Source organism: Gasterosteus aculeatus, chromosome 8, assembly GCF_964276395.1.
Source record: "Gasterosteus aculeatus chromosome 8, fGasAcu3.hap1.1, whole genome shotgun sequence".
NCBI lineage: Eukaryota > Metazoa > Chordata > Actinopteri > Perciformes > Gasterosteidae > Gasterosteus > Gasterosteus aculeatus.
The window spans coordinates 11,842,749-11,869,779 of NC_135695.1; the positions used below are offsets into that span (position 1 = coordinate 11,842,749).

The following is a 27,031-nucleotide window of genomic DNA, read 5'->3' on the forward strand; positions in this document are numbered from 1 at the left end:
CATCAACGTGAGCGGAGTGTAATGCTGCAGTTGTTCAAATCAAGTGTTGAGATGTTAAATTATAACAGACGGAAGAAATTGGAAAGCTTTATTGCATATAGTTGGCATACAAGGAGTTTGTGATGAGGGTCATTAATTGGACATGTAATGTTCAGAAAACAAACAAAACATTAAATAGTATTTGTAATGTTTGAATTCCTGCGAGGGCCTGTGGGAAAGCACACTGAGCCGAGATAAACGGCGTCACGCGTCATACAAAAGACAGAAACCCTCCCGAACAACAAAGGGCCAGAATCTTAAAGTGACTTTGCACTGAACCTCCTGAGGAGGATTAAAACAAATTAATTTAATCTGGACTTTGCACTGTATATTGCAAGCTCATAATTAACTGGGCTACAGTAAATATTACATTCTTTCTGGGGCATAAGTGACTCTGGTGCTTTGGTGCTGGGAAAGGAAATGCATGTAAATGTCAATAAAAACGCATTTGCATTTGGCAAATCGGTGAATACCATCAATGTATTTAAGGAGTTCTGTATAGCAATTAAAACTTAGTACCATGTTAATAAAAATGCTGGGGCTGTACATATGTTCTTGTTGGGAGAATTTAGAAATAAACAGCACCAGGGGGGGGGAGAAGGAGAGTTGCTTGGGGGCAAACGGTTTTTACAAGTCTATCAAAATAATATGCTGACCAAAACAAAATAACATTTTACATTTTCTTGCACAAATACACTTGTGTTTTTCCACATGTACACATGTAAATATTCTTACATGTGAAGTAAATATGTGTGCATACATGTACAATCATTTCAATTAGTTTATCATCATCAAACAGACTATTAGCTATCTGGTAGGAAGCTGAACTAAAGAGTGATCATTAATTACTTACTATTCCGTTCATGTGGTCTCATTGTTTTTTGGAAACCAGTGGTAGTTAGTGGTTTTTTTGTGACCCACTGGTGTTAACCTACACACTGTTTAACCACCGTTTCCATCCGCGAAATTAATAAAGGGCCAAAATCCTGCAATATCTCAAGGAACTTCTCTACAACATGCACAGCAAAACAAAAAGAGGACCCCCGGTGCTCACCTTCACAACAACACTTAAGAACATGTTTCATACCAGAACACGTATGAACTGCTTTTGTGTGCGAGTCTCTTTGGTATCTGAGGGGAGGACATGAGTTTGGCACGCTGTGATGTACACGGACACGGACGGCTTAAAGATGTGAGGCTCTGCAGACTCCTCAACATATTTGTTACAAAACAAGACAGAACAACTGTAAACTTACACAACAATCAGAAAATAGTCTTAACTTTGTGGGGGGGGTAGAATGCAGCCACTGGACCCTGATGGAGAACTATGCGTTTTGACGTTAGATTCTTTTCTCAGGTCTTTGTAGGGATTTACAACAAGAAACTAAAGCTCAGGTTGAAGCAAGGCAGAAATCTTTTGCTGTCAGTGACTAAGGTAAACAGCAGACGTGGAAGTGCTTTCCTTAAACCTTCTACCGCTCCTTCTAGACTGTCAAAAAAAAGAGACATACTGAATTTTTCAAAGACAATACATAGGTGTCAAAATGACTTGCATTCAAAGTGTTGTGGAGACATTTGCTCATGTTCCCCCCCTGGCACGTCTCTAGTCTACCCTGTGAATGATGCTTCCTTTCCTAATACACTCATTAGACATGATCACCCTGCCAGCCTTCTATTACCAGAGCAGAAAGTGCAACACAACATCGCTTCAACCATCAAAAAAACACTCTTATGTCACTCAAATCTCTTCAGTCCAATTTAACCATTGTTCTCACTTTTCACTGTCTTTTTTGTTACTTTTGCGTCTCTTAACTCCTACCAGACTTTAAAAGTTCATTTCTTATATATTCTTGATATTTATCTTGATCAACTGTTTTGAGGATGGGGCACATCTGACACCTAACTTTCCCTTCAAAAAGAAAATCCACCTTTTCTGCTCACAGCAGCTGCAGAAGAACCGCTTGACGTCACTAAAAGGAAAATATATAGGACTGATACTCAGTGCTGTAACAATACTGCTGTCTAAGGAATTGAAGGTCCATTTGATAAAAATGTATAATCGATCATCTTTTTCATAGGGAAGGTTGGGATGTCAGCATTTTGTAAACTGTATCCCGCTGAAAAGGAATCTGTTACACATGCAGACGCTAAATTGTATAAAAGCAGGCACATGTGTTTGAGTCGAGCATGTACAGCAAAGACAGAAGTGGGGAGGACTTCTGCAAGCAGAGTGTGTGAAACTCTGCGCTTAGCTGCTCTGTGTCAGGTGCTGCATGTGTTTAGCAATGTCGTACACGTAGGTGATGTCCGGCCTCTTCTCCGGGTCAGGGTTGATGCACATATCTACCAGGTTCCTCAGCTGGGGCGAGGGACAAGAGAGAGAGAGAGAGAGAAATAAAACCAGTCAGTGACATGTTAGTGAGAACAAACTGCAGAAACGGATTTCTTTTAATGAGCTCTTAAGCTGCCAGGCAACAAGTAATCGAGCTGAGAAGACGACGCGAGTCTGCGTTAGCCGATCGCTTAGATTTCTCAATCGACTTTTATTTGAACACACACACACACACACACACACACACACACACACACACACACACACACACACACACACTAGTGCCACTCCATTGCCATGCAGACACGGCGCTTACACTTGAAGCCGAGCGAAGCGGCTGATTGGAGCAGATAGATAGACAGGCTCGCAGGCGGAACAGCCAATGCCATCATTAAAAGAAAAGGGAAAAAAAACGTCTAAGCAGGGTCGCTATGGTAACCGTCTGCCAACTTCCTGGCCGCTGTAGCGTGGCACAGGCTTGGACGACTTCTCGTCAGCCGCTGTGTGTGTGTGTGTGTGTGTGTGTGTGTGTGTGTGTGTGTGTGTGAGAGACAGAGACAGAAAGTGTGGAAAAGATGCAAATTCAGACAGTCTGAGAATTAGTCCCACAGAATGGAGATATGGGGGGATGCAGATATGTAAAATATTCATGCGCTTCTTTGCATGGAGAGGAGGAGGGGGGAGTGTCAGGCGGAGGGCAGGGGGAGGAGGGGGTTAGGAGCTGGTGAAGGGAGGCATGGGGGGGGAGGACGGTTAAATGACACAACAAAGATGAGCAGCTGACAGTTTGCTGCCGATCCTTCAGGAGCATTGTTTACATCCAGACAGGCGCTGCAGGCACCCCCCTCATCTCCATCTCTCCATCGCCCCGTCTCTCGCTCTATCATTCCCCCCCCTTCATTTTGTCTTCCTTTCTGCTGGATGGGGGTGACATGTGAGCCAACGCACAAGCTCAGCGTGGTATGTGCGGGTATAGAGCTCTTGTGGCAATACACACACACACACATACACACACACACGCACGCACGCACGCACGCACGCACGTCAGAGGCTTGATACACCTCACAATTAGCCTTTATGAAGGTAATGCAGTAAATATGGAAAGGCAAGGCCTCTCATCAGGGTTTACCATTTGACTAGAGCGACATGAATAATGACGGCTTCCTAAACTGAGCCACTGTGGCTGCAGTTCCTCTGACTGAAGACCAAAAGGACAAAACATGTTAAGCATTTTTTTATTTTATTGTGCCTAAAGGGTTATACCAGGGTGTTTCCAGGCGCCCCGCATCTAGATAACGTGTATGTATGTGAACACAAGTATTTCATTATTGCAGTTATGTTACAGTCCTGATATATGTATTTCTGTATTTTAGCTATGTGTTTCCATTAATTAACTGTTAACAAAACCAAAAACACAAAAAAAAAAGAACTGTGTTGGATTGATCAACTCAGTAGGCCTCAACATTCTGCTGATGGATCTTCATACAGTTTCCGAAAAGCATAAATGTAACACACACACACACACACACACACACACACACACACACACACAATGTGGCAAAAGGTTAGAAGACAAGTGATAGAAGTCATTTAGAGATGAAAGCATAGCTGATTAATTGATTTGAAAAGAAATCTAATAATTTTAATAACTGTTCTGATGTTATGCTCTCAAATGTGAGGTTGTGCTGTTTGTTAGATTTTGGGAATAGTAAATTGAAAATCTTGCTCTCCTAATATTAATTAGGAGGATAATACGCATCACATGTCACCATGTGCTTTAATCTGGCATGTTTCCACTATTTTCTGCTATTTCATGGGCTATACAACTATACAACAAAACAAGGTTTCTCCTCATTGCTCAATGCATGTAGTGACCTTAGTGTAGGTGTGTGTGTGTGTGTGTGTGTGTGTGTGTGTGTGCTTTTGAGCCGCTGCTCGAGCTTTTGCGTGCGTGTACCCTTGAAATAATGTATTTTAAGGAGGAGAAAAAAGAGAGAGCAATTGCCACCCGCACAAAAAGGGCACGCAAACACAAAGCCACGCGCATGCAGACACGTCAGCGGCAATCAGCAATGAGGCGATTTCTAACCGCAGTCCGACTACATTACTTCTGTGTGCATGGGCAAGTCTACGCAGAGCGCCGTGATCTAACATTTAGTTAGGGAAACATGACACTACAGCCCATTTAGCTTCACCCCACTTTGCAGCACGGCCAGATGCTTTTGATATGTGCGTTTGATTTTCAAACGGGTAGAATCATAGCCGGCCTTTTGATCACGGAGCAATATCATACTGTGCAGCAGCTCAAACAGCTGGGTGGATTTCACTTACATCGGAGGAAAAAAAACAAAACGGGCAAACACAAGTAAAGAAAAAACAGGCAAACTGACAGAAAAAAGAACAGTCTACCGCTGCTTAAAACAGTGGACCTCACTTAGTTATTAATACTTTTTTCTTTCTCTTTGAAGGCGTTAAAACATCAAGCAGGTCCATATCTCCTCACTGAGGCAGTAAAAGGCAGCCGATCCAGTACTTACCTCCTCTGAGTAGTGATCTGAGGGAAGAGGGGGGTAGTCACACTGTTCTATCTTCTTACAAAGGGAGTAAAGGTTCATCTTGTCCCCATAGAACGGACTCTGCAAGGCTGCCATCTGAAATGTAAAGATATAAGGGAACAGGGAACGGACGTTCGGGAAGGAAGACAAAGACGTTCTGTCAGAGAGCAAAGTAAAAACTTGTGCTACACAGAAGACACACTAAGCATGTTAAGAGTACGACTTAATGATGAACGCTAGGCGAGAGAGACAAGATCAAAGTTGTGTGTTTATATGAAATCTGCACACGCTTACTAATGTTTTTTTGTGGAACAAACGCTGGTCCAGAAATCAAGTGAGCCAAAACGGGCCGATCCATGAGAGCGGTCTCCGCTTGTGTGTTTTCCCCGAGCTCTTTCTGATGTACTGCTTGGAAAACTTGGAGCTATAGAGACATTCAGTGTGTTTACATGATGGTATAATTGGAATCTTTGCTTAGTCGGACTATGCTATCTTTCGGGGGGAGGTGCTATTATCCCAAAATACATGGCAGTGAATAAATCAAATCATTGGCCAAAAGCATGTCATATCCGATACGATAGGTGGCGCTGTTTTCATTACAACTAGTTGTGATACAGCCATTTCCACTTGACCTCTTCACCACTACCAACAACAACAACAACATCAACATTACGAGACTTAAGAGGCACAAAGTTGCAAAAAGAAGAGCAAAGAGTGAGGAGAGGGGTGCAGGCATATGAGAGGAGATCTTTTTTCCCGTTTGCTGGAGCACAGAGAAGGAAATCCTGTGCAAAACAAACGCACGCCAGCGGAGCAGAGGAGGGGCAGGTGGGAGCGGTGAGGATGAAGAGACTTTAGCGCGGTGGAAATAGGTGAACCCCTCCAGCCTGTCTAAGAATAGAAAGTAAAGTATGCCGTTTCCGGCAGGGTTAGTGACTGACTCACATTGTTTAAATGTGCACGCGCAGGGCGAAGCCAGCAGCCGGCTCGCATAACGAGAACACTCATTCAGATTGTTTCTCTGATTCGGTGCCATCAAAATACATTCTGCGTCAGGCTTTTGTGTTGGGCCAAATAGCCCAGCTGATAATAAATAAACATGGCTGTCAGGGTTGATGAGGATGAGCTGCTCGGAGCTGTTGCAGCGCGTTGACTTTGTTTTCATTTATTAACATAGTATTAAATAGGAAGAGGTTGCAGTAAGTGTATCACTAACATATATTGAGTATTGATGGGCAGAAAAGGGAACTTTATGCAAAAGGTTTGCACAGTCGAATTAAGTGTGAAAACAGTGTTCAGGACCAACGTGAAACAGGACGTAGAGCCTTTCCTTCATTTCAAACTTAAACACGGTTTAGAGAAATGTTCTTAAACGTACTCTGGAGACATGTTTTAAACATAGGGTGTGCTAATTGATAGCACATATAGTGTTTGTGATTGAAACACAAGGCAGGAATTGTTATAGAAAGGACAAAATAAAGAAAAATGCATTATTTTTTTTAACGCATTAGTATCTTTACTCCCCCCGGGGTCCCCACATGATTCTCAGAGGAGGTACGCTTTGTGTTTGACAGTCTGTTAATTGGTAGTGTGACGACAGTTTGTCAACATTCGGATCCAAGTGGAATTGTTCCATTCAGCAGGTCAGTGGGAACAGACTCCATATCTAGTTGTTGTTTTTTTTTAGATTAAGACCAGAAAGGAAATGGAGGTAGAACGACAGAAGCTGGATTTGTGTTCATCAGGGACGGTCTAACCTGCTTCATGGATATATGAACATTTGACCAGCAACCAGAGCAAAGACTCATTGAACCACTACAAGCTGTGGCTTGAATAAGTTCAAATAAAAACGATTACGTGCTCGTGGCTACCAGTGTAAACCCTTGGACGTCACTCCCCAACTTGTAAACGTCCTCTTCCTTTCAGTCTTCACTGTAAGATGTGTAAAACATTGATGGTGCGGAGACAGAAAACGTCTTATTCCCTATTGGGCCGAGTTTGACAGGATCTCTGTCACATCTTCCAGTGAGGAGTCAAGATGACGGCAGCAGAATCTCAGCGGGCCGTCTCTCCTCTGGACGGGATTTACCATCACACATCAATCCGCCCTCTTAATCAAACACTCGCATAAAGACAGTAGATCCTCGGAAACACACGTGCCAATAGCGAGTGGAGAGGATCTCTCTCTCTCCCCCCTCGGACGCCCCTCTCCCTCCGCTCCCACAATTACAACGGAGGCCGGCTCAGCAGGCGGCTGACAGAAGAGATGTGTGAGGAAAAACGTATTCCTGTGTGTGTCAGCAATGATGCACTTTGAGTAGCAACAAAGCGCCATATGTGTGACCTAACATTTCACAATTGATTTTGCAACACATTCAAATGATCAGTCCACCGTTTGTTTTGTTAGGTTTCAGTTTGTGATCTTCCTACATAAAACAATATTCAGTTCAAATAACAATAACAATCAACAAGACACTTGGAATTTTTACTTTTTTTTTATTTCAAATCACCAGCTAATTTGCAGTTGATGATTGGCATCGTCCACTGAGGTCAGGGAACTTTAAATTTTTTAATAATCACTTTCCAACAAGCAAACCAACTGACCTCTATAAAATACTAAGGCGCAGTGGCAATGGAGCTACGCTGGCTTTCTCACAAAAAGTTGTGGATCAGAGTTAAGTTCCCCTCTTTAATAGGGTTGGGTACTGAGAACTGGTGCCGGTTCCTGTACGTCCGGTACCTACCGTACAGGAACGCAGATTCCAGTGCCGATTGAAAAACTTTATTTACACTACTTTGATGATGCCGTCACCGCAACCGCTAACGATAGCGTACCGTGTGTGCAGCTACAGTAGCTAGCTCGCCATCGGCCTTCCATTCATATTCATTTAAGTCAGCGTTTCCCTCAGTTATTAAAATCTGAAAGTTTCCGCCCATATGAACCCATATACACCCTTTTGGCTTTTACACGGGGAAACACTGTAATTATAATGTAAACAGTTAATTTCTTGTTCAATTTGAAGATTTTTTTTTTAGCTTTGGCGATTTAAAAAAAAACCCTTTCTTTAATTTCATCAATCATTTGCTTTTTAAAAAAAATAATAATATAAAAAATGCAAACGATACTCATCCCTACTCTTCAAACAGAGAATGCTGACTACTGCCAGTAAAAGTTCCCTTCAACGAGTTGGAAACACTCTTAATTGCTTCATAAGAAATGTATTCAAAACTTTTAGTGGTGTACAGCGGGTCGTGTGGACATCTGTGGGTTTGTGTGCAAGGGATACATAGTCCTTTCCAAAACAACACGTTTCTCAGTAAGCAGGAAAAGAAGATATAAGTGAGAAAGCAAAAGAGAAAGCGGCAGAAAACCCACCAGCTGCAGACACCAGCAGGCGACGGGTTAAACAAGACCCCGTCGGATTTTCATGCATCTTCTGCTTTTGACAGATGAAAAATGTCAACTGTCCTGTTTGTATTTGGGAGTTTTTGCACTATTCATCTGCTTCATTAGTGCCTGCTGCTCCGGGCCCCTGACAGCTGCCGGCCCCCTGCTCTCAGCACACACGCACACACACACACACGCACACTTTATCAGACTGTGTCGTCGCATTGGGTTAGATGATTGACTCACTCTCTGACCTCTGGGCCCTGGTGAGTATAAGACTGTGTGTGTGTGTGTGTGTGTGTGTGTGTGTGTGTGTGTGTGTGTGTGTGTGTGTGTGTGTACACGGTTCATTGATATTCGAGAAACATACAATGCACACGCATGCCTGCTGTCTGTCTAAGGGGTGTGAGCTGCTGGTGGCAGAACATACACATACATAAAAACACACACACCCTTCCTTCCTCCTTTGTTCCTCAGCTGGCCAGGTTGAGTTCTGCCCGGCCTCGGCATGCAAAGCAAAGCCGGCCTCCCTGTCCGTGTAAAAGGTCTGGATGGGGCCTTGCAGTGTATTTAACACTGATTTTTATGTTGTCTATGTCTATGTTGTCCACCACGTCCTCCACCACGTCTATGTTGTCCACCACGTCCTCCACCACGTCTATGTTGTCCACCACGTCCTCCACCACGTCTATGTTGTCCACCACGTCTATGTTGTCCACCACGTTCTCCACCACGTCTATGTTGTCCACCACGTTCTCCACCACGTCTATGTTGTCCACCACGTTCTCCACCACGTCTATGTTGTCCACCACGTTCTCCACCACGTCTATGTTGTCTACCACGTCCTCCACGTCTATGTTGTCCACCACGTCTATGTTGTCTACCACGTCCTCCACGTCTATGTTGTCCACCACATTCTCCACCACGTCTATGTTGTCTACCACGTCCTCCACGTCTATGTTGCCCACCACGTTCTCCACCACGTCTATGTTGTCCACCACGTTCTCCACCACGTCTATGTTGTCCACCACGTTCTCCACCACGTCTATGTTGTCCACCACGTTCTCCACCACGTCTATGTTGTCTACCACGTCCACCACGTCTATGTTGTCTACCACGTCCTCCACGTCTATGTTGTCTACCACGTCCTCCACGTCTATGTTGTCTACCACGTCCTCCACGTCTATGTTGTCTACCACGTCCTCCACGTCTATGTTGTCTACCACATCCTCCACGTCTATGTTGTCTACCACGTCCTCCACGTCTATGTTGTCCACCACATCATCCACGTCTATGTTGTCCACCACATCATCCACGTCTATGTTGTCCACCACGTCTATGTTGTCCACCACGTCATCCACGTCTATGTTGTCCACCACGTCCTCAACGTCTATGTTGTCCAGCACCAGGTTTCTCTCAAGCTCTCCTTTTCTCATTTATATAAACACACACACAAACACACACACACACACACACACAATTATAATGCCGCACAATACAAAAATTCCTAAATGTTAACAGCCACATAAAAAAATAGCGTTTTGTCTCTTGCTCTCACTCACACAAGTGAGTAAAGCATGACTTTTTTATGTGCTCATTGGTCCTTCATGTGGTTTTATGATGATATATTAATCAAGGCAGCACGTCACAGTATAGGAGTCATTAAAAATATACCTACACCCAGTGGAGTCATCACTAGTCTACTTCAACCAACTAAAAAGGGAAGAAAGATAACATGAAGAGGAATGACTTAAAAAGTGCCAGATTGTTCCAGTGGGTTGAACTTTCGAGGAGAAATGTTCTCATGTCCCGATTCAGATTTTCACAAAAGCAGTTCTGCATTTGTGGATTTACACATCTGCTGTCCTGCTGGGAGTTAAATGAGAAAGACAATGACACTTGCATGTCTGTCTGGCAATTATGAAGCCTCCAGATTGCATCCTGTTAAGTGTATGAACATCAACGTGTGTTTTCACTTTCTTGCTTCATAACGAATGGAAACGTATGACTGTAGTTTCTGTCTGCTCATCTAACTGAGCAAAAAAAGAGGAAATGCATTTCCCAATAAGTCAAACGACTCCATAAAAACATGGACGTGCTGTGGGCTCCTACAGGTACAACTAAAATGGAAATTCTACTATTAATGATGTTAATAAGCTGAAGGCAGAGAGTAGGAAGGAAGGGATGCAAATATGAAGGGGAGGAGTAGGAACCATCGGAGATTCTGGCCCGCCCGATGCAGACTTTAGGAGCAAACAAGAACATCAGCGCATCAAAAAAAGGGCACATACCGTATGAAATAGATGAAAGGACACCAAGGCCACAGACAGCAGTCTCTGCCTGTAAAAACCCCACTCCCATTTTCATAAAGGTATAGAGCGCTAGCCACAGGGCCAACTCATCACACGCAAACTCCAGCTGCTGAGAACCAAGCATTTTGGGCCTCGTAAAAGCCGACAACAAAACAGGACGGGGGGGGGCAGGGGTGGGGTGGGGGCGGCAGTGAGGCGGCAGACGTGGGCAGTCTGAGGTATGAAAGGTTGAGCTCCTTCAGGAAGGAGACACATTCCAGTAAAGCTTTTCCAAGATATTCTCCTCCCCTGATAACCTTTATATGAAAATACAGCGACCAGAAAACATCCAAACAAGCAGGTGTGTGTGTGTGTGTGTGTGTGTGTGTGTGTGTGTGTGTAGAATGCATTGGTTTTACACAGAAAACCCGCAGCAAGGGGATGAATGTGCGTATATTAGATGGTTAGGACTTAGAACACCAGGAGACAGCAATCTCATCGACTGGTATGTTAGAAAACTCTCGTTACCTCCCTGCTCACCCTGGGAGACGACCGCAGCATCCCCGTCCACCGCGGCGTTGGAAGGTTGGGGGGCGGGCAGGTGTCAGGGTGAGGTGATGTGAACGGGAGGAACAAACACAATTGGAGATGACAATGGACGTGGAAACGTTGGCCAGGTGCTGTCGGGACGGACCATTCAGACACAAGCCCAAAACCCAAAGGAAGTCGAACGAAAAAGGCCAGGCTCTCCCAATTTGAAAGGTTTCACACATAAGGAATCAAACTCCCTGGGATACACACTCACACTCACAAAAAATACACTGGCAAAACTCCTCAGACCCTACTGTACGCTGAAAGAAATCAATGAGTACCAAAGGGATCCGGCGTGGTTTTCATTCTGAATGCCTTATGCCTGCAAGTTAAATGAGGAGAAGGGAGACATGTGGAGCAGGAGACCAAAGAACGGGGGAGAGCTTTAGAGAGGGAGAGGTAGGTTTAGGTGGAAAACAATGGTCTGCTCCTCAAAGAGAATATGCATGGCATGGCGAGCACTGCTCCGGTAACAATAAGGTTGTAAAATCTTCATCTCCACCGGCCCCGTGCATGGCTCACCTTGCCCTGCTGACTGGAGCTACGAGTCTCTCCCTCTCAATGAACACTCCCCCCACATGCACGTTTGTGTCTCTATATTTCCCAGCTAGTCCATTTGTTATTTCACCATTTTACTTCCCTCCTCTGCTCTCTCTATCTCCAACCTTCCATCTCCTCTTTCCTTTCCTTCTGTCCTAAGGCTTATTCTGCCTTTTCCCTTCTCCGGCTCCCTGTATTGTTTCTATGTAGATTCTTTTTCGCCGTACATCTTTATTCCCTGCTTCCTGACCTCCTGAGGGAGCAACAACTCTCCAACTATTCTGTCTCTCCCCCTTTGTCTCTCCATCCCTGGTCTCCGTGTTGCTTTCTCTGTGCTCTGTCCAGACTGTGACCCCTTCGTGCTGGTCTTAAGGGTGAAAGTCATAAAAGATAAAAGGACTCAAAGGACCCATCTAAAACTGTGATGCAATCAATGCTCGGACTACACAGACCGTTCTATCTCAATCAGTTTTAGCTGCACCTTGATGACACAACACTGTGCTTACGGAGTTGTGATACCATCAAACCTGCATAAACTTTGGTACAGAAGTCAAATAAACCACAGCAATCTGTTTTTAATCCAAAGCACAACTCGTATATTCCATGTGAAAAGCACACATTCACCGCACATAAAAAGTACCAAATCAAAAGCTGACCTACAGCATCCGCTGCTTTCAGCCAACCACAGTCACGCAATCCCGCAGTGCATTGTGGGGAACTAATTAGCATGAAGAACTGTGGTCTTTGAGCAGACATGACCTGCAAGTTGAGCTCCCACTTCTTCCTCACACGTCCTCCACCTCTCCGTGCCCGAGGCGCTGTAGAGGAGGTGTAGTCACTCGGGCGTTGAATTGCAGCCCAAGTGATCAGCAACTCAGGGGAGGGGAAGGAAACGAGGGTGCTCCCTTGACCAACGGCGTGTGCGCGCGTGCCTTCCAGTGCGTGTCAAGGTCAGCGCGGTGAAACAGCAGCCGATTGACTGCTATCATCCATGTCTATCACTGTTCTGCTCCTCGGCGTCTCCTCTTTGTTCCGCCGGCTGTGTGCTGCGCTCGGTGTGGTCTGCAGCAGAGCGCCGTGGTGTTCTGCTCCTGACTAATCAAAGCAGTCATTGTCAGCGCGCGGCCTCATCTGAAACACGTGGCCACGTCGGTTCCCCCCAGTCGCCGGCTTTTCAACTTTCAGCAGGTTCCCGGGCTAAAGGACTCAAAAGTGTCTTGAGAGAAAGACGTGAGGAACGGGGCGGGATACCGTTTGAATATACTATGACTGCGTGATACAGTGTGTCGCTGTCGTTTTTTTAATATTACGCACAGGATGAGTAGTGGAGATGAATACAATACAGTGAAACCATGTGGGAGAGTGCCGGCGAATTTGTATATATTTTCATACAGTACTGCGATATATTGGAGGACAGTTTGCTTATTTGTTTGTGTGTGTTTGTTTGTTTGGTGTGTGTGTCTCCCTGCGTCAAAGTGTTCTCACGTCACTCGTGCAGTCGACTGCAGGGTGACAGCGTGGCAACATATTCCCATAGTTTACCTCGTAGAGCAGGCATCCTAGCGACCAGATGTCAGATTTGAAGTTGTATCCGTTTTCATGTATCCTCTCCGGTGACATGTAGTAAGGAGTACCCACTGCAACACAAAGGGAGAGGGGGTGAGGAGGGGAGGGGGGCGAGAGAGAGGGACAGAAAGAGATAGACAGAGGTAGAGGAGGACAAAGAGACAGTGAGCGTTGACATTTTGCCCCCCCAAACACCCTCCCTCCCTCGGTTCATCAGCATCACTGGCGCACCTCACACGGATCAGAGAAGCAGGTGAGGAGCGGAGGTGTAGTTTCACACCGTGACACGTTCAGAGGCTGGAAGAAACTCGCCGTATTTTAACGAGAGTTCACAAAAGGAAAAGCAGGGGGGGACGTTCAAGCGCATTGCCTCGGTTATAGAATTAAGAGAGGCTGAAGTAAGAGTGTATTTTGTACGGCTCGATGTCATCGTGCACACTCGCACACGCAGCATATACATGAATCGGTTTTGATTAGTGGGCCTGGGTAATGATCTGAAACAGTAGTCGGCCCAGGGAGCAGCGTGGAGCCTCAAAAGTTGGCCCGTTCCTGGTTCTGGTTTGGAAAGTCAAGAGTCCCTGACTGCCACGGGGACTGGCAGAGAATCAGACGTTCACCCGACTGGACACAAAGACGAACCACAGCTCAACATCACTACCTCAACACACAGCGGGGTGCTGCGGAGATCTGCTGCTTTCTTAGCCGGCTACGACTGCCCGTCCCCCCCCCCCCCCACCGGCCCCCCATTTGCTTTCCGTTTGCTGTGATTTCCCACGTAAAAGTCTATCAAGCAAATCCAGCAGACGTTTTGTATTAATCACACATGGTTAAAGGAGGGAAATTTTACCAGGCTTCTAACCGGTGCTGAGCAGCGCTGCGACTCTGCACATTCCACCTCCTCTCAAGCGAACGGGAGAGTGGGCTTACTGCGACATGAAGAATGCACAACTTCCACCGGAGGCCTCGCAGCAGAAGACGATGCCGGCTGCGCTGTGGAGCTTGAGCTTTGCACACTTTTTTTCTCAACCTGAAAGTTCATTATGTAACACTCACATATTTGAGTTCCTCATAATTGAACCATTTCAACATAACTGAAGTCTGATTATAATAAGAGATACATGACTAAGCATGGCATCGGAATATGAATAATCACTTCTATACTTGTTTGAAGTTCATTTCCACTCTTTGCTCTCCGGTGCTGTAGTGTACAATTCAGTGAATCTGGATTCCTTCTCCAAGAGATGACGCTGTACATATTTAGCAAAATAGCTTGTTGCGTGATTGTTGGAATGAAGTATTTGACACTACACTAAAGGATCTTTTTAGGTCAGGAATTTCAAAAGGCCTTGATGCCCTTCTGAAAACAAACCCGATCAAAGAGACCCAACTCAGCCATGAGGAGGAGTTGTCACGATACGCACAAACCATTGAAGAGACCTTGGTTTTAATTAATAAAACTGTTACAGAGGGCTATTGGATTTGAAGTCTATGGGAACGACATAAAAGCTAGTGCTTTTCATTTTGGTAAAGAATTAATTGGGTTGAAAGATAATGTTTAATCTTAAATGTGTGTTTTTTAATAATTCAATAAAGTGTTACCTGTCATTCCAAAAAAAATCAGCATCTGCACAGGCTGCAAGTGGAAGAACAAACCGGGGACTGTTTTAATTGGTCATCCATTGGTATTGCATGAATGTGTGCGTTTTTGTGCATGTGCGAGGTGTGAGGTCTCTTGGTGCGGTCTGAACAAGCTCCCCTAAGATTCATTATTAGTTGATTAAAAAGAATCAGCCTAGTTAATGCTAATAGTGGTGTAAAAGAAGGCGGCCGCGCCGGGCTGAGACTCCTTCAGCAAGCTAAATCAAGGGCACATTACTTATTCATGCAAATAAATTGAAAGCCATGTTTGGATTGATTTCCATTATTGCGAATGGCTGTGACACCGCTGTACAAAACAGGGTAATCGTTGTATAGGAGGCGATATGCCATCCGCTATAATGAAGCCCACACTTCTAACCCCCCGCTGAATGAACCAACATTGGTGATCATTTAAATACATTTATTGATTCTGGCTTGCTGCAGTTTCCTCATCAACAATTCAAACCCAGAGCTTTTACACAAGCGCTTACACGCGGTGATGAATTTCGTAGGGAGATTCAATGCAGGGCGATAGCCTTCTGTCAGCTAACCTGTGCCCTACCAACACTTACTGTATTTTAAACAGCATACGGGATTCTGCTGCACTCTCGAGTGCTACGGTTTACTTTCTCATTCAGACTTAAGGCACGAGTTTGGAAACCTTTGCTCTATCGTGTTCCAAAAAATACAAATTTAAGTTTTAGGTAGCCACACAGCCAGAAGGACTTATTCTCATCGTCAGAAAGCCTTTTCTGTGTTCCCTTTATATTTGCATTATGGGTTTCTTGGCTCGCCACCGACCCCTCTCTGTTTCACGACTTGCCTTTATAAGATAACCAAGGCTTTATAAAGGCCTACATGTTGGAAAAGTCATAATTATTTTGGACGCCTCCGTAAAGTCTTTCTGCTTCCATCTTGTTCTCCTTCCTTTCCCATGGTACTCGCCGTTAACACCTCTGTCATTACAAGTGTTAATTGCAGGTATATTATATAATTTATTACTGACAATTGGCTACTCTCTAATCCCCATGGATTAAATCAGTATTGCTGTTACCACCGTTCTTTTAGTCTTTTTTCCTCCCTAACCCGACTCTTGCCACTATCCTACATAACCATCCTCAGCCAGTGAGACAGAGTGTGTCTTTTGCGTGCTTGTGCGTATTGTGTCATTGACAGTTTGTCGGTTTGAATGCTCCAAATCTGCGCGAATGTACATCATTATCTTATTCCTGTATGTGCGCGTTGCGTGCGTGCGTGTATGAATTCAAGCCCATATGGATATGCACATGCGTCCCTTTGAGTACATCTGTATAGGAGACAGAGAGTCTGTGTGTCTCCCAGAGTGTGCAAGAGTGAGTAAGAGCAAAAGAATGCGTGTGTGTAGGTGTGTGTGTGTGTGTGTGTGTGTGCCCGTGTGTGAGAGACTGCAGGCAGCTGAGCCGCTGAGTTGAAAGCCTGCGAGCTGACAGGCTGTATGCCTGGACCTCCATCTCATCTCCACCACCCTGCTCTACTGTACAGCTGGGTGGCTCGGCTCATTACAGACCCACGAAGGCGCACGCGCACACACACACACACACACACGCACGCACCTTAAATTCCTTCTTTCTACCCTTCTCTCTCTCTGACTCTTGCTTTCATTCTTCTCTCATATTGTTGTTGTCACATTGTCATATTCTCCTCTATTTCTTTCTGTGCCTCCTTCTTGCTCCCCCCCGCCTCTACAAATATTTTCCCCCTCGTTCTTTCAGTGCAACATTCACATCTCTCACACCCATTCTAGCCACTCTTTGTCTCTCTTTCCCTCTAAAAGTCAAAACACCGCAGGGAGGGTCAGAAGGAAGGAGAAGTGAGGACAAGTAACACCAAGAAACAGCAGCGGGGGAGAAGGATATTTCACAGAGAAAAAGATAGAGCTGCTTTTTTCTTTTTTTTTTAACCTAAAGAAACAGCAAGGGTAAAGCCAGGGAATTAAGGTGTGTCAACACGTCATAATCACCTACAGGGACATAATCTGCTTCTACAGCAGCAGATTATCTACTGAAAGCATACTGATAGGGTTAAAATATTATTAAAAGGATAGGAATTGCATATAAAATATATCATTACAAAATCACATTTGCATACTTTGGCGTTTATTTGTGGTGAGTTGATTTAAAGAATCGCAGGACCAATGTGGCTGCTTTGGATCAAATGCGTCTGTTGCGATCATCGAGTCCCTGGCAGCAAAATGACACTTTGATCTGTGTAGTTTTCTGGGGATTATCGAAGCCTTCTTGATTGTTTCAGATTAATGATGACAGTTTTCCAGTCGACCTTTGTGCTTGTGGGGCTGCAAATTCCCTCTCGGCCTAAAGAGGGTGCTGTGGATTCAACTTTAATGAGCAATCACAGAGGCTTTCACCCGACTGCTGGCACCGGAGGCTGCATAGCTGATCGGACCAATGTTGAGCTGATCATGTGATTCACACCTTCCCAAAACAGCTGGGCCGCTGCTGTAGAGGGGCTGAGAATAGCACACTGTTTGTGGTGCTAACAGTTTGACATAGGGAAGTGCCACTGTGTGAATGACAGCCTTTATATTTGTCTATGAAGCAGCTGAATTTGTGGGGATGATTGCCAGTTACAGTGTAACCATCTCCACTATAGATTTACTGTGTATTACTGGACGAGCACTGGCTTAAAATGACATTCATTCTATCACTGTTAACACAACAAGATAAATAAAAATAATAATAATAGAAAATCGGAATATGTAAAAACTATTTTTAAAGGGTACTATATGGAATTTGTAACTGTGTATTTTTTTTATTCTGGTACATAAACCTGGCCACAGATATTAATTGACGCTATATAAAACAACAGGACACCCTTGAACCAAGGAAAATGTGTTAATGTGAGTCTTTGTGTGTGTTAAAGAGAGGCAAGCTTGTACGTAAGTGGTACAAGAGTCTATTCCTTGAAATAGCATTTGAGTAAATTATTAAATAATAAATTACTCAAATGTTGTTTCACACACTTGAGGTTACAGGCTCGACTCTAAAAGAATTACAGTAACAGCGCCACAGTCTTTAAGCAACATGAGTTTAATAACGCATTCTAATACGTGGTGACAATCGGTTCTTCCGTTTTGTACAATTTCAAGTTCATCACACTCTCATTTCAGAAACTAAGCCAAATGAACTTGTCTTAATTAACGAGGGCTGCAAATCTCACTTCTTTGAACAAAAAAAAAAAAAGGATTTATTTTCTTCAAGTGAAAAACACTGCCATCAATGCCAAACAGTAACAGGGATTGTAAAGTTTGCCGGCGTGTTTTATGGAACACAGTCACAATCAGAGCTGTGTAGAAGGCCTCGGTCCAGTCTTGGACTGTGTTAGGTTTAAAGGTCAAGGCAACAGGAAGTGGCTAAGTGGCCTATGAAGGGGCCGGGCACAGACGCGGCCCCGCAGCAGGACTACATGACACATGGCCGGGGGCTCGCCGTGCCTAATGAAACACATCAAACATCGGGTGATTACTGGGGGCCGCTGGGTTTAAGTGTCTGTGTGTGCATTTGTGGGTTCATGAAGGACGATGTGTGTTTACATGTGTGTTTACGCACACACAGTATGTGTAGACTGCAGAAAACTTACCTAGCGAGTGAGCGGCGGTTGTTTTGGAGCTGAAAAATCGGCCCAGTCCCAAGTCTCCTAGTTTCACTACTCCTGTAGCTGTGATGAATACGTTGGCCGGCTTAATATCTGGAGAGAAGAGAGGTCGCACACGACTCATGGTGTCATTGGTTAAACTGTTTAAAATTTGTATGTTACGTTAATGACGGAGATCGGATCGAATTCAGAAAACATGCCATGAAACGCATTACATGCATGAAGCGTACAATGAAAGTATTCATGTCACTTGATGTGGGCGTTAGCAAACCGTTTCTGTTGCTTTTTCCAAAGAGATGTTAATGTGCCCTGCGCCACTCTTTGAAATTTACTGCTCGAATATAATTGTTAGCATCTTTTGAATAGGCAGCCTGTGTTAAGTGGTCATTAAAGCGCAGAGCTCAGGGTTCATTAGTGTCCGTGCTCCCTAATCAGAGTCAGCCGAACGGAAGTACACCACCTGTGTGTGTGTGTGTGTGTGTGTGTGTGTGTGTGTGTGTGTGTGTGTGTGTGTGTGTGTGTGTCAGCCCATGCGCATGGATCCAGTACTTGATTCGACTTAGCTCTACTAAAAGCTTGTGGGACCATAAACACTGTGTTCTCCGGTCTTTGTGTCGTTTAACACCTACACAAGTTTGATCACTGATCAAAACTTTCGCAGATGATCAGTTAATATTATACAATACGCTTTTAGATATCATTTACATGATAAAAGATGTGAGCAGTTGCAGCGTTTGTAAATCCCTCCTACATTTAATTTTTTTTCTTGTATTTAATCTGAACAAATAAATGTATCAACATACATGTGGGCGTATGCTATATACAGCGTGTGTGTGCACGTTGACGCTACCTCTGTGCATGACTCTCCGGGAGTGCATGTGTTCAAGCGCGCTGCAGAGCTGGACAAAGTATTTCCACACTGTTCTCTCCGGGATCAGCCTCCTCTGTTTCTTGAAGTGCTGTTAAGTAAACACACACGCACACACACATACACACAATCAATCAAAAATCCAAATGACATGTTAAATTGTTTTTAACAGGAGTGGGAAAGGTCTTGCGTGGAACGGAATACAATTTTTTGCAGGCAAATGTTCACGTCCCTGTGTGTTCACACAGCATCCGGCCCCGGTCCCGACTGCTAATGCAACACAGACCACTCTCCTCTCGGTTCGTCCTTTGCCTAACCGAGCTTCGTCTCATTTTCTCTATGGCCTTCAATGGAAAGCACATGGATTGTTAGGAACTGAGAATCTGTGGTACCGTCACAAACTTTCCCTTCTGGCACAGCGCTCTTTTGTTAGGTAGCCCCTCAGTGGCACAGTGGGTCCAGTTGACTTATTCTTTTTTTTTTTTTTTTTTTTCCATTTGAGGGCTCAGAGTTGTTTTGGATCATCAAGAGTGGAGTCCAATCCAGGGAAGCCACAGTGATGACAGCGATTCTACTTAACCCCACTGGCTATATAATAATAGTAATGATAATAATAATAATAAATCAACAAGTGAGGATCGGAACTCCTCCTGGCTACCAACAGGATCGCATGCAGAGTCCTCATACCGAACACTCACAACGGTTTTTGTCTTTGTTTATCAAAATGATAAACTGTCAAACATTTGAAAGAATAAACGTATTCGTTTTTTGAAGGTATTCCTTTTATTTGGTCAACTGTTTCATCCCTTTGGTGTCTGCGAGAATTTAAGAATCGTGGAGACAACTGTGGTACAACTAATGCGAAGTATCTTTTTTATGTGTGTGTCTCCCTTTGCGGTGTCTGTGAAGCCATACTATTTATGACACTACAGGTAATTGAACATCTAGTAGTAGGAGTTTATCTACCATATAAATACAATAAAATCTCTGGTGTGTTCAGGATTCAAAGAGGAAATGAGGCCCGTTGCCCTAAGGTACCGAAGCGATAAAGCCAGAGACATAATGGGAGAAAAGATTGAGCGAGAGACAATAGATAGTGGAATGATGAAAAAAAAAAAAGGTTGTAGGTGATGTTAAGAAATACAGAAAACAAAAAAGAGGGAGAGAGAAAGATAGATGGAGAGAGCGGGAGGGGGAGACCTTGGCCTACATGCAAACAAAGCCTTAGTGAGAAGCCATTCTTTGCTTGCCCACCCATTTCCATATCAGAGGACTGTTTGATGTCAATGGGGGAGCACATAGGCGCCCACCAACACCACCACCACCCTCCGACTCTTCTTCTAGCCTTTAACAGCAAACACTGCACATGCAATATTCTGTAAGTGCATGCAAATCAAGCATCATTGGATTTCATTTGAATGCTAAGATGGTCAGAGACAGAGAGACAGGCGAGCAGTGTGGAGGATGAGAAATCCAAAAAGAAAGAAAAAAAGCTTAATTCATGCATGGGAGCAGGGGGAGGATGTGGGGGGTTGTTTTTTTACATATGGCACACTGTTCAAATGTGTTTACTTCACATTACGGCCCCAAAGTGGGGGGGCTAATCCGTGGCACACACCTCTGGACTGCCACTGTGACATTAGAAACACAAATCATTTACAACTGTGAAGGACACTAGTGGGGAGAAGTAGAGACATACTGCGTGTGTGTGTGTGTGTGTGTGTGTCAGTGGCCATAAGGAGACGACGCAGTCGGAGGGCTCCCAGCATTGTCGGTAGCTTGGGTAACATAGCAGTGGCCCTGCGTGGTTTCTTATCGTACCTCTTCAGGCTGCCTTGATACATCTCTGTAAAGTGCATCTCTGAACATCTGCGTGAGCGTGTGTTCGTGTCGGCACAGTGTTTGCTTACACACAGTACACCATATGTATGAATTCAGTGTGTGTGTGTGTGTGTTCACCAGATACATATCACTGGTGCGAGTGTGTGTGTGCTGAGCCTGCCATGTTCACTCTGTTGTAGCGCTAATCCTCGCCTCTCCTAATTTGCTGTGTTGAACTGTGCGGCTGTGGAGCTGCTGAGTATGACTGCAAACAGGTTGTCGAGCTGTGCCGATACAACGCTGCGCCATCATTTATGCATGGGAGAAGAAGACCAGGCTTTTTACATGCACCACTAATTTGTTATACTGGCAGGATTTTTTTGAAAAACTGGGGGTTTGGTCGAACTCAAAGACGAATAACAAGGTGAGCCATTTTTGAACGAGCCTGCTGCTTCTGCTCCAATTACAACACCATCCCTCCACAAAGAAAAAAAGATTGTCGATTTAGGTACAAGACATGGTCAACTCGGCACATACCCTATGTACGCATTTCAAATAGACATTTGCATGTATTTTGACAAGAGAATGTCTCATCTACTGGAGATTCAGCCGGTTGCAGCTTGCGGCTTTTGTGGCAAGAAACCTCTAGTTTAATTAAAGCCAGATGAATTACGCTCGGTACGCGTTCATATGCACCGTGCATGCAACACATGATGGAACTTTATGACCATTAATCATCGGCGGATTCTCAACAACCCTCTTATTGTCCACACAGAGTGCTGGGATTAAAGAGCTCACATGAGGCATTTATTATAGTTGGTTTTTGGATCAGTAAAGAATGGATGATTCAGATTGACTCAGTGTCCAGGTAGTGAAAAGCCCTTAAAAACCACAAACCAGACTTCCTGCCACCATCCGCTCAGTAAAGGCCCTGGCAGCAGTTTATAGCATTCCTTTTGACACCAAATTTGTGATATTGTGTTGAAATGGTTGTTCTGTCAAAGATACACCAGAATTTCCTGTTAAAACAACAACACACTTTATTTGGAGTTTATGTTATAAAAGGTTGCGTCAGTGTCGCGTTTTGCTTGGAGTATATTACGACCACCGAGCAGGCCGAGAGTGCAAGCTGGGGGAGGTTTGTTGTTGTGGAGAGTTCCTTACCTTGATCATACGGGAGAGGTCGCCAGCATCGGCTAGCTCCAGGACTATATTCAGCTCGTTGTCCTCAATGAAAGACGCATGGTACTTTATCACGTTGGGGTGGTTCAATTGCTATGGGAGAAAAGAAAAGACATGTCATGAAGAACGACAGAAGGAGCGATCAGAAGACATGTTGGTAACACTTTAAGGGCTTCTGTGGTCACACTTCCTAATCCAAGAGTGAAAATCATTTATTGTTGAGGCTACAGACAGTAGCATCTTCTTGAAGACATGTAATACAATGTCTATCAAAGAGCCACATCACTTATTAAAAACACAGAGGTTCATGTCATGAGTTTTGCGATCCATTGTTTTTTCCCCACCAATTAAAAGCAAACAGTTGAGTCCGTATTTGGAAGCCCTACTCTGTAAGGGTGGACCTAATGAGACAATTTTGTCCTCCAGTGTGACAAAGCTGGGTGACATGTCAAAACAACCCCTCTGTCTGTGACGACAACAACCCATGTGTGAAACAAACAAACACACACACACACACACACACACACGGACACACACACACGGCTGACAGGCTGACATGGCTGGCACTCGGAAGAAACAAGCATCCCAGGCTCATCTCTGGCTGAGTTCCTTCCTGTTGGTTGGTCAATAAGGCAGGAACAGCATTCCATGTTGTAAACAAAAAGTCTCTATCCATCCATAGCGAGATGAGAAAAGAGGAGGGAGGAGGGGGTAGAGAGAGGGGCAAAGGAGGGAAAGAAACAAATGACACAGTGACACACAAGCAAAAGAATGATGAAGACAGTGCAGGGTGAAGAGGTTAGAAAGAGAACAAAAGGTGAGGAAGTAAAAAAAAAAAGAAGAAAAAAAAGAGCATGAGTGCAATAAGGTGAGCACTCCTATAAGGTCTGTGGGTGAGCAGAGTACGGAGGGAGTAAAGGGAGATGGTGATATGTGCAGAGCTGGAGACATGGCAATGTTGGGTGTGTGTGTGTGGGGGGGGGAGGAGGGGAGGTGGGGGCAGTGTGTCTGTGCGTGCGTGCCGGGTGATGTGAGCAGACAGAGCAGTGTGACACACGTCCTCCACTCGGCTCCGCTCTGCTTTCTCTGCTGTGATTAAAGAAATGTTCATGCTCCGGATGATGCCAAGAAAAGGGGGAACGGCGAGCACAGTGCAGTGCACTCGGCAACGCTGCACTCTCCACTCCGTCTCCCTGCACGGCCCCTGCGCTCGTGTCTCCAGCTTTCCTTGGCAGTCCCCTGTCCTCTCTTGCCAGATGTAACTTTGGCCCAGAGTGGCAGGTCTGCACGGCTCCAGACTGTAACACGGCGAGGGCGGGATGATAAGTAACCCCCCCCCCCAACCTCTCCGACCTTCACATACGCGCGCCACAACCCACTCCTCGTCCACAACTTGAACCTCAAGCAGAGGACACGGGGAGAGGAAGGGAGACGTTCATGCGCAGATGTTTGCGTAAATGATGGATGCATTGCAACAATCATTCAGTAGGAAATATTACACACAGACTAGAGTGATTATGTAATTACACATGCTCGCTGAGGCCCACCAGCGTGTGTAATTACTTAATCATGCACGACTCGATTTGATGTATTTGGTGAGCTGGTGATGAGTTTCAAGGAAGAACAAGACACTGACTAATCCCATCTGATGGTGCAAAATTAACCCGTGATAATTAATTAGGTTAGAGTGCATTTATGAATGGGATTGCATGCTCAGAGGAAAGCAGCTGGTAGGAATATTAATAACCGTATTACTAAATAATTGTTAGATTATGTTAGATTTCAGTGTCCTTCAGTTGAGGAGGATGAATTCAAAACAGCCTTGAATGTCCATCACCAGAAGAACTGAATGCCATATTGATATTTGTCAATTCACTGAACAAGAAAATTTGTAGATACGCAAGGTTAGGTTTGTCCATTTTAAGAGAAACTGTACGAAACTGCTTGTGTGAAATGTATTCTTCATAAAGAGATGTGAAAGGGGGATTTACACTAGAGTGATTGATAAAACCTCTTATGATTAAGTCTGCAACAAATTTCTTTATCCATATGTTGTGTCACGCGATTATTAGCTACGTCCCTCAATCGTGGAGATTTTTTATTTTTTCAGTGTAGAGCTCGGCAAAAAAGAAACTTAGGTGACGCTTGGTAAATGTGTCAAGAGTGATAATCACATGTAATTGGAAGAGATTATAGAATTTTTCAAAATAAAATGACCAGATTCCCGTACTGTCAGTTCTGTTTTTGAATAAAGGGTTGCAAATTAATGCTTTTTTTTTTATCGGGTTCATGGATAAATCAAAAAAATAATGAACCGATTAATATCAATCAAGATCAATTATCAAAATTATCGTTAGTTGCAGCCTTAATTCACACACACACACTTCCACAGAGGAAACCCAAAGAGGCAAACACAGTCTTTCACTGCTGATTTAGGCAGTTCATTTGTCTTCAGAATATAATCCAGGCTTGATAGGAACCCAACAGCGGGAGGAATTCACAGCTGTGGGATTTCAGGAATGGTGAAAATAGCAGATTGGCAATGAGAGGGGCTATTTCTGCAACCAACATTCCTCTGAGCGAGGATTTAGACAAAAAGGGCAGCGTGAGAAGTGAGATTCTCAAGTTGAAATCATCATGCCAGAACCGGAAAACACACATGAACGAGCCGACATAAACACAGACAGACAAACAAACAAACAGGCAGACTGTTGAAATGCCATGACTGAGAGTGGACGCGTGTGACTGTGCGTGTGTGCGATCACGTGCCAGTATGTGTGTCATTCCAGTCGGTCCATGCCAGTGTGCCTCTCATTATTCTGATTTGGCTGTGTCTCTTGCTGGCCTGTCTAGTGGGGGATAAGGCAGAAGGACTGTCTCTCTCTCACACTCAGCCCTTTATTATCAGGCTGAATGGGCAGCACTGGGTCGGGCACAACTTCCATGTTCACTTGCAATCAGCTTACGGGATGAAAGGAAGGGAACATAAAAAGTACAGATGAGCAAGGGGAGAGAGAAAGGAAGAAGTACGGATGGAAGGCCATAGCAACTGGGGGAATTAAGACAGGAGGGATTGGAAGGATCCATATACGGGGGGGGGGGGGATAAAAAAGGAAATGCATAGAAAGGAAACGAGAAACGTCGTCACCTGGCGGAGTGGGACATTCAACCCCCCATGACCCCTCTTAGGAGGTCAGAGATACAGATTCAGGCGAACGTTGCTGTCTCGTGTCGTCAAGTCAATGATCTGCTACTCAGATTACAGCTCTATTGCCTGCATCTGAGTATTGTTGTCTTTGATTGGCCCAACGAGCCCCCGGGGGCTCCATTGATGTGTTTGAGTGGTACAAACTAATTGGTTTTATTTTCTTTGTGTACGTGTGACAGTGTGTGTGTGTGTGTGGGTTTGTGCGCGCAAAAACTGCCTGTGGTGCACAACAATGCGCATAAAGGCTCCATGTATGGAGGGAAACGCTACCAGGAAAACACACACACACACACACACACACACACACACACACACACACACACACACACACACACACACACACACACAGATCAAACACCAACAACTCTGACACAGATCTGGGATCTCGCAGACGGGGGGAAATATTGAGGCTGTCATTAGTTTGTTCATTTGTTTCTGAGAGAAACCCAACTGACACATGTTAAAAGGTAGTTTGATAAATGAAACCGCTTCGTTGGATTAAAAAATAATAAATACACCAAGATTAAGAGAGGGAGGAGGTAAACACATCAAGAGACCCAAGAGGGAGCCTGCTAAATTTCCATGCTGATGCACTGTTGCCCAGCTCTAAACATTACAAAAGATACCAAAAACCCCTTTGAAAAAAAGAGTCAATGTGAGCCTGGAGGGATGTTTCACTGGTGCACCTCTGCAAGCACGCACGCGCACACAGGAGACCGTAAAACACGTGTACTGTACACACACACATCTGTACAGTCATAGCCATGCAAGGATACAAACACAAAGACACACACATGCATGTGCCCACACATCGACACACAGACCCGAGCCGTCTGGTGCAGATCAATTGTTTTCCTGTGGTGGAAGGTCTCAGCTGAGGCACCTTAAGAGAACAGACGATGGATGTAGACGGCGTATGACGCCGTCTACATCCTCTCTGGTTCTTTACCTTTAGGAGATCTATTTCTTTGATGCAATCTTGCCGAGCTTTGGCATCCATCAAGTCGAATATCTATCAAGAGATCAAAAGGAGAGCGAGAGAGAGGACAGAGAGGGGCGTTACGGCACATTCAAGAAATGTGAGATGGATAGAAAACAGGAAAAAAAACTAAACAGAAAACATGGTTGCTGTTATGTAGAGGATGCCGTTGGAGTGACTACAGGTGTTTAACATCCGAGTAACACGCACAAATCCCTGTCCCTAAGGTGTGCGTGTGTGATGTGTGTGTATGTGCATACATCCTCAACCAGTACAGCACATTCTCCTGGTGTGTGAGTTTGTGTGTGTAAAAGTCAGTAAACATTGAATGTGTGTGGATGAATCTGTATGTGTGCACATTTCCCAAGAGAACGGTGTCATG

The 27,031-nt window shown here is 44.6% G+C and overlaps 1 protein-coding gene across 2 annotated transcripts in view; it reads right to left on the minus strand.

Annotated features, from left to right (window-relative positions):
- Positions 1-74: 74 nt before the first annotated feature.
- The window catches only part of nek7 (NIMA-related kinase 7), a 50,888-nt gene continuing 23,931 nt past the window's right edge, over positions 75-27,031 (minus strand). For both annotated transcript variants that reach the window (XM_040183919.2, XM_040183921.2), the window contains 7 exons: positions 26,620-26,682; positions 22,445-22,555; positions 19,442-19,550; positions 18,577-18,684; positions 13,279-13,373; positions 4,909-5,022; positions 75-2,398 (listed from right to left, as the gene is read on the minus strand). In XM_040183919.2, coding sequence (XP_040039853.1) covers positions 2,288-2,398; positions 4,909-5,022; positions 13,279-13,373; positions 18,577-18,684; positions 19,442-19,550; positions 22,445-22,555; positions 26,620-26,682 — 711 coding nt within the window. In that variant the 3' untranslated portion in view covers positions 75-2,287. The remainder of the gene's footprint in view (positions 2,399-4,908; positions 5,023-13,278; positions 13,374-18,576; positions 18,685-19,441; positions 19,551-22,444; positions 22,556-26,619; positions 26,683-27,031) is intronic.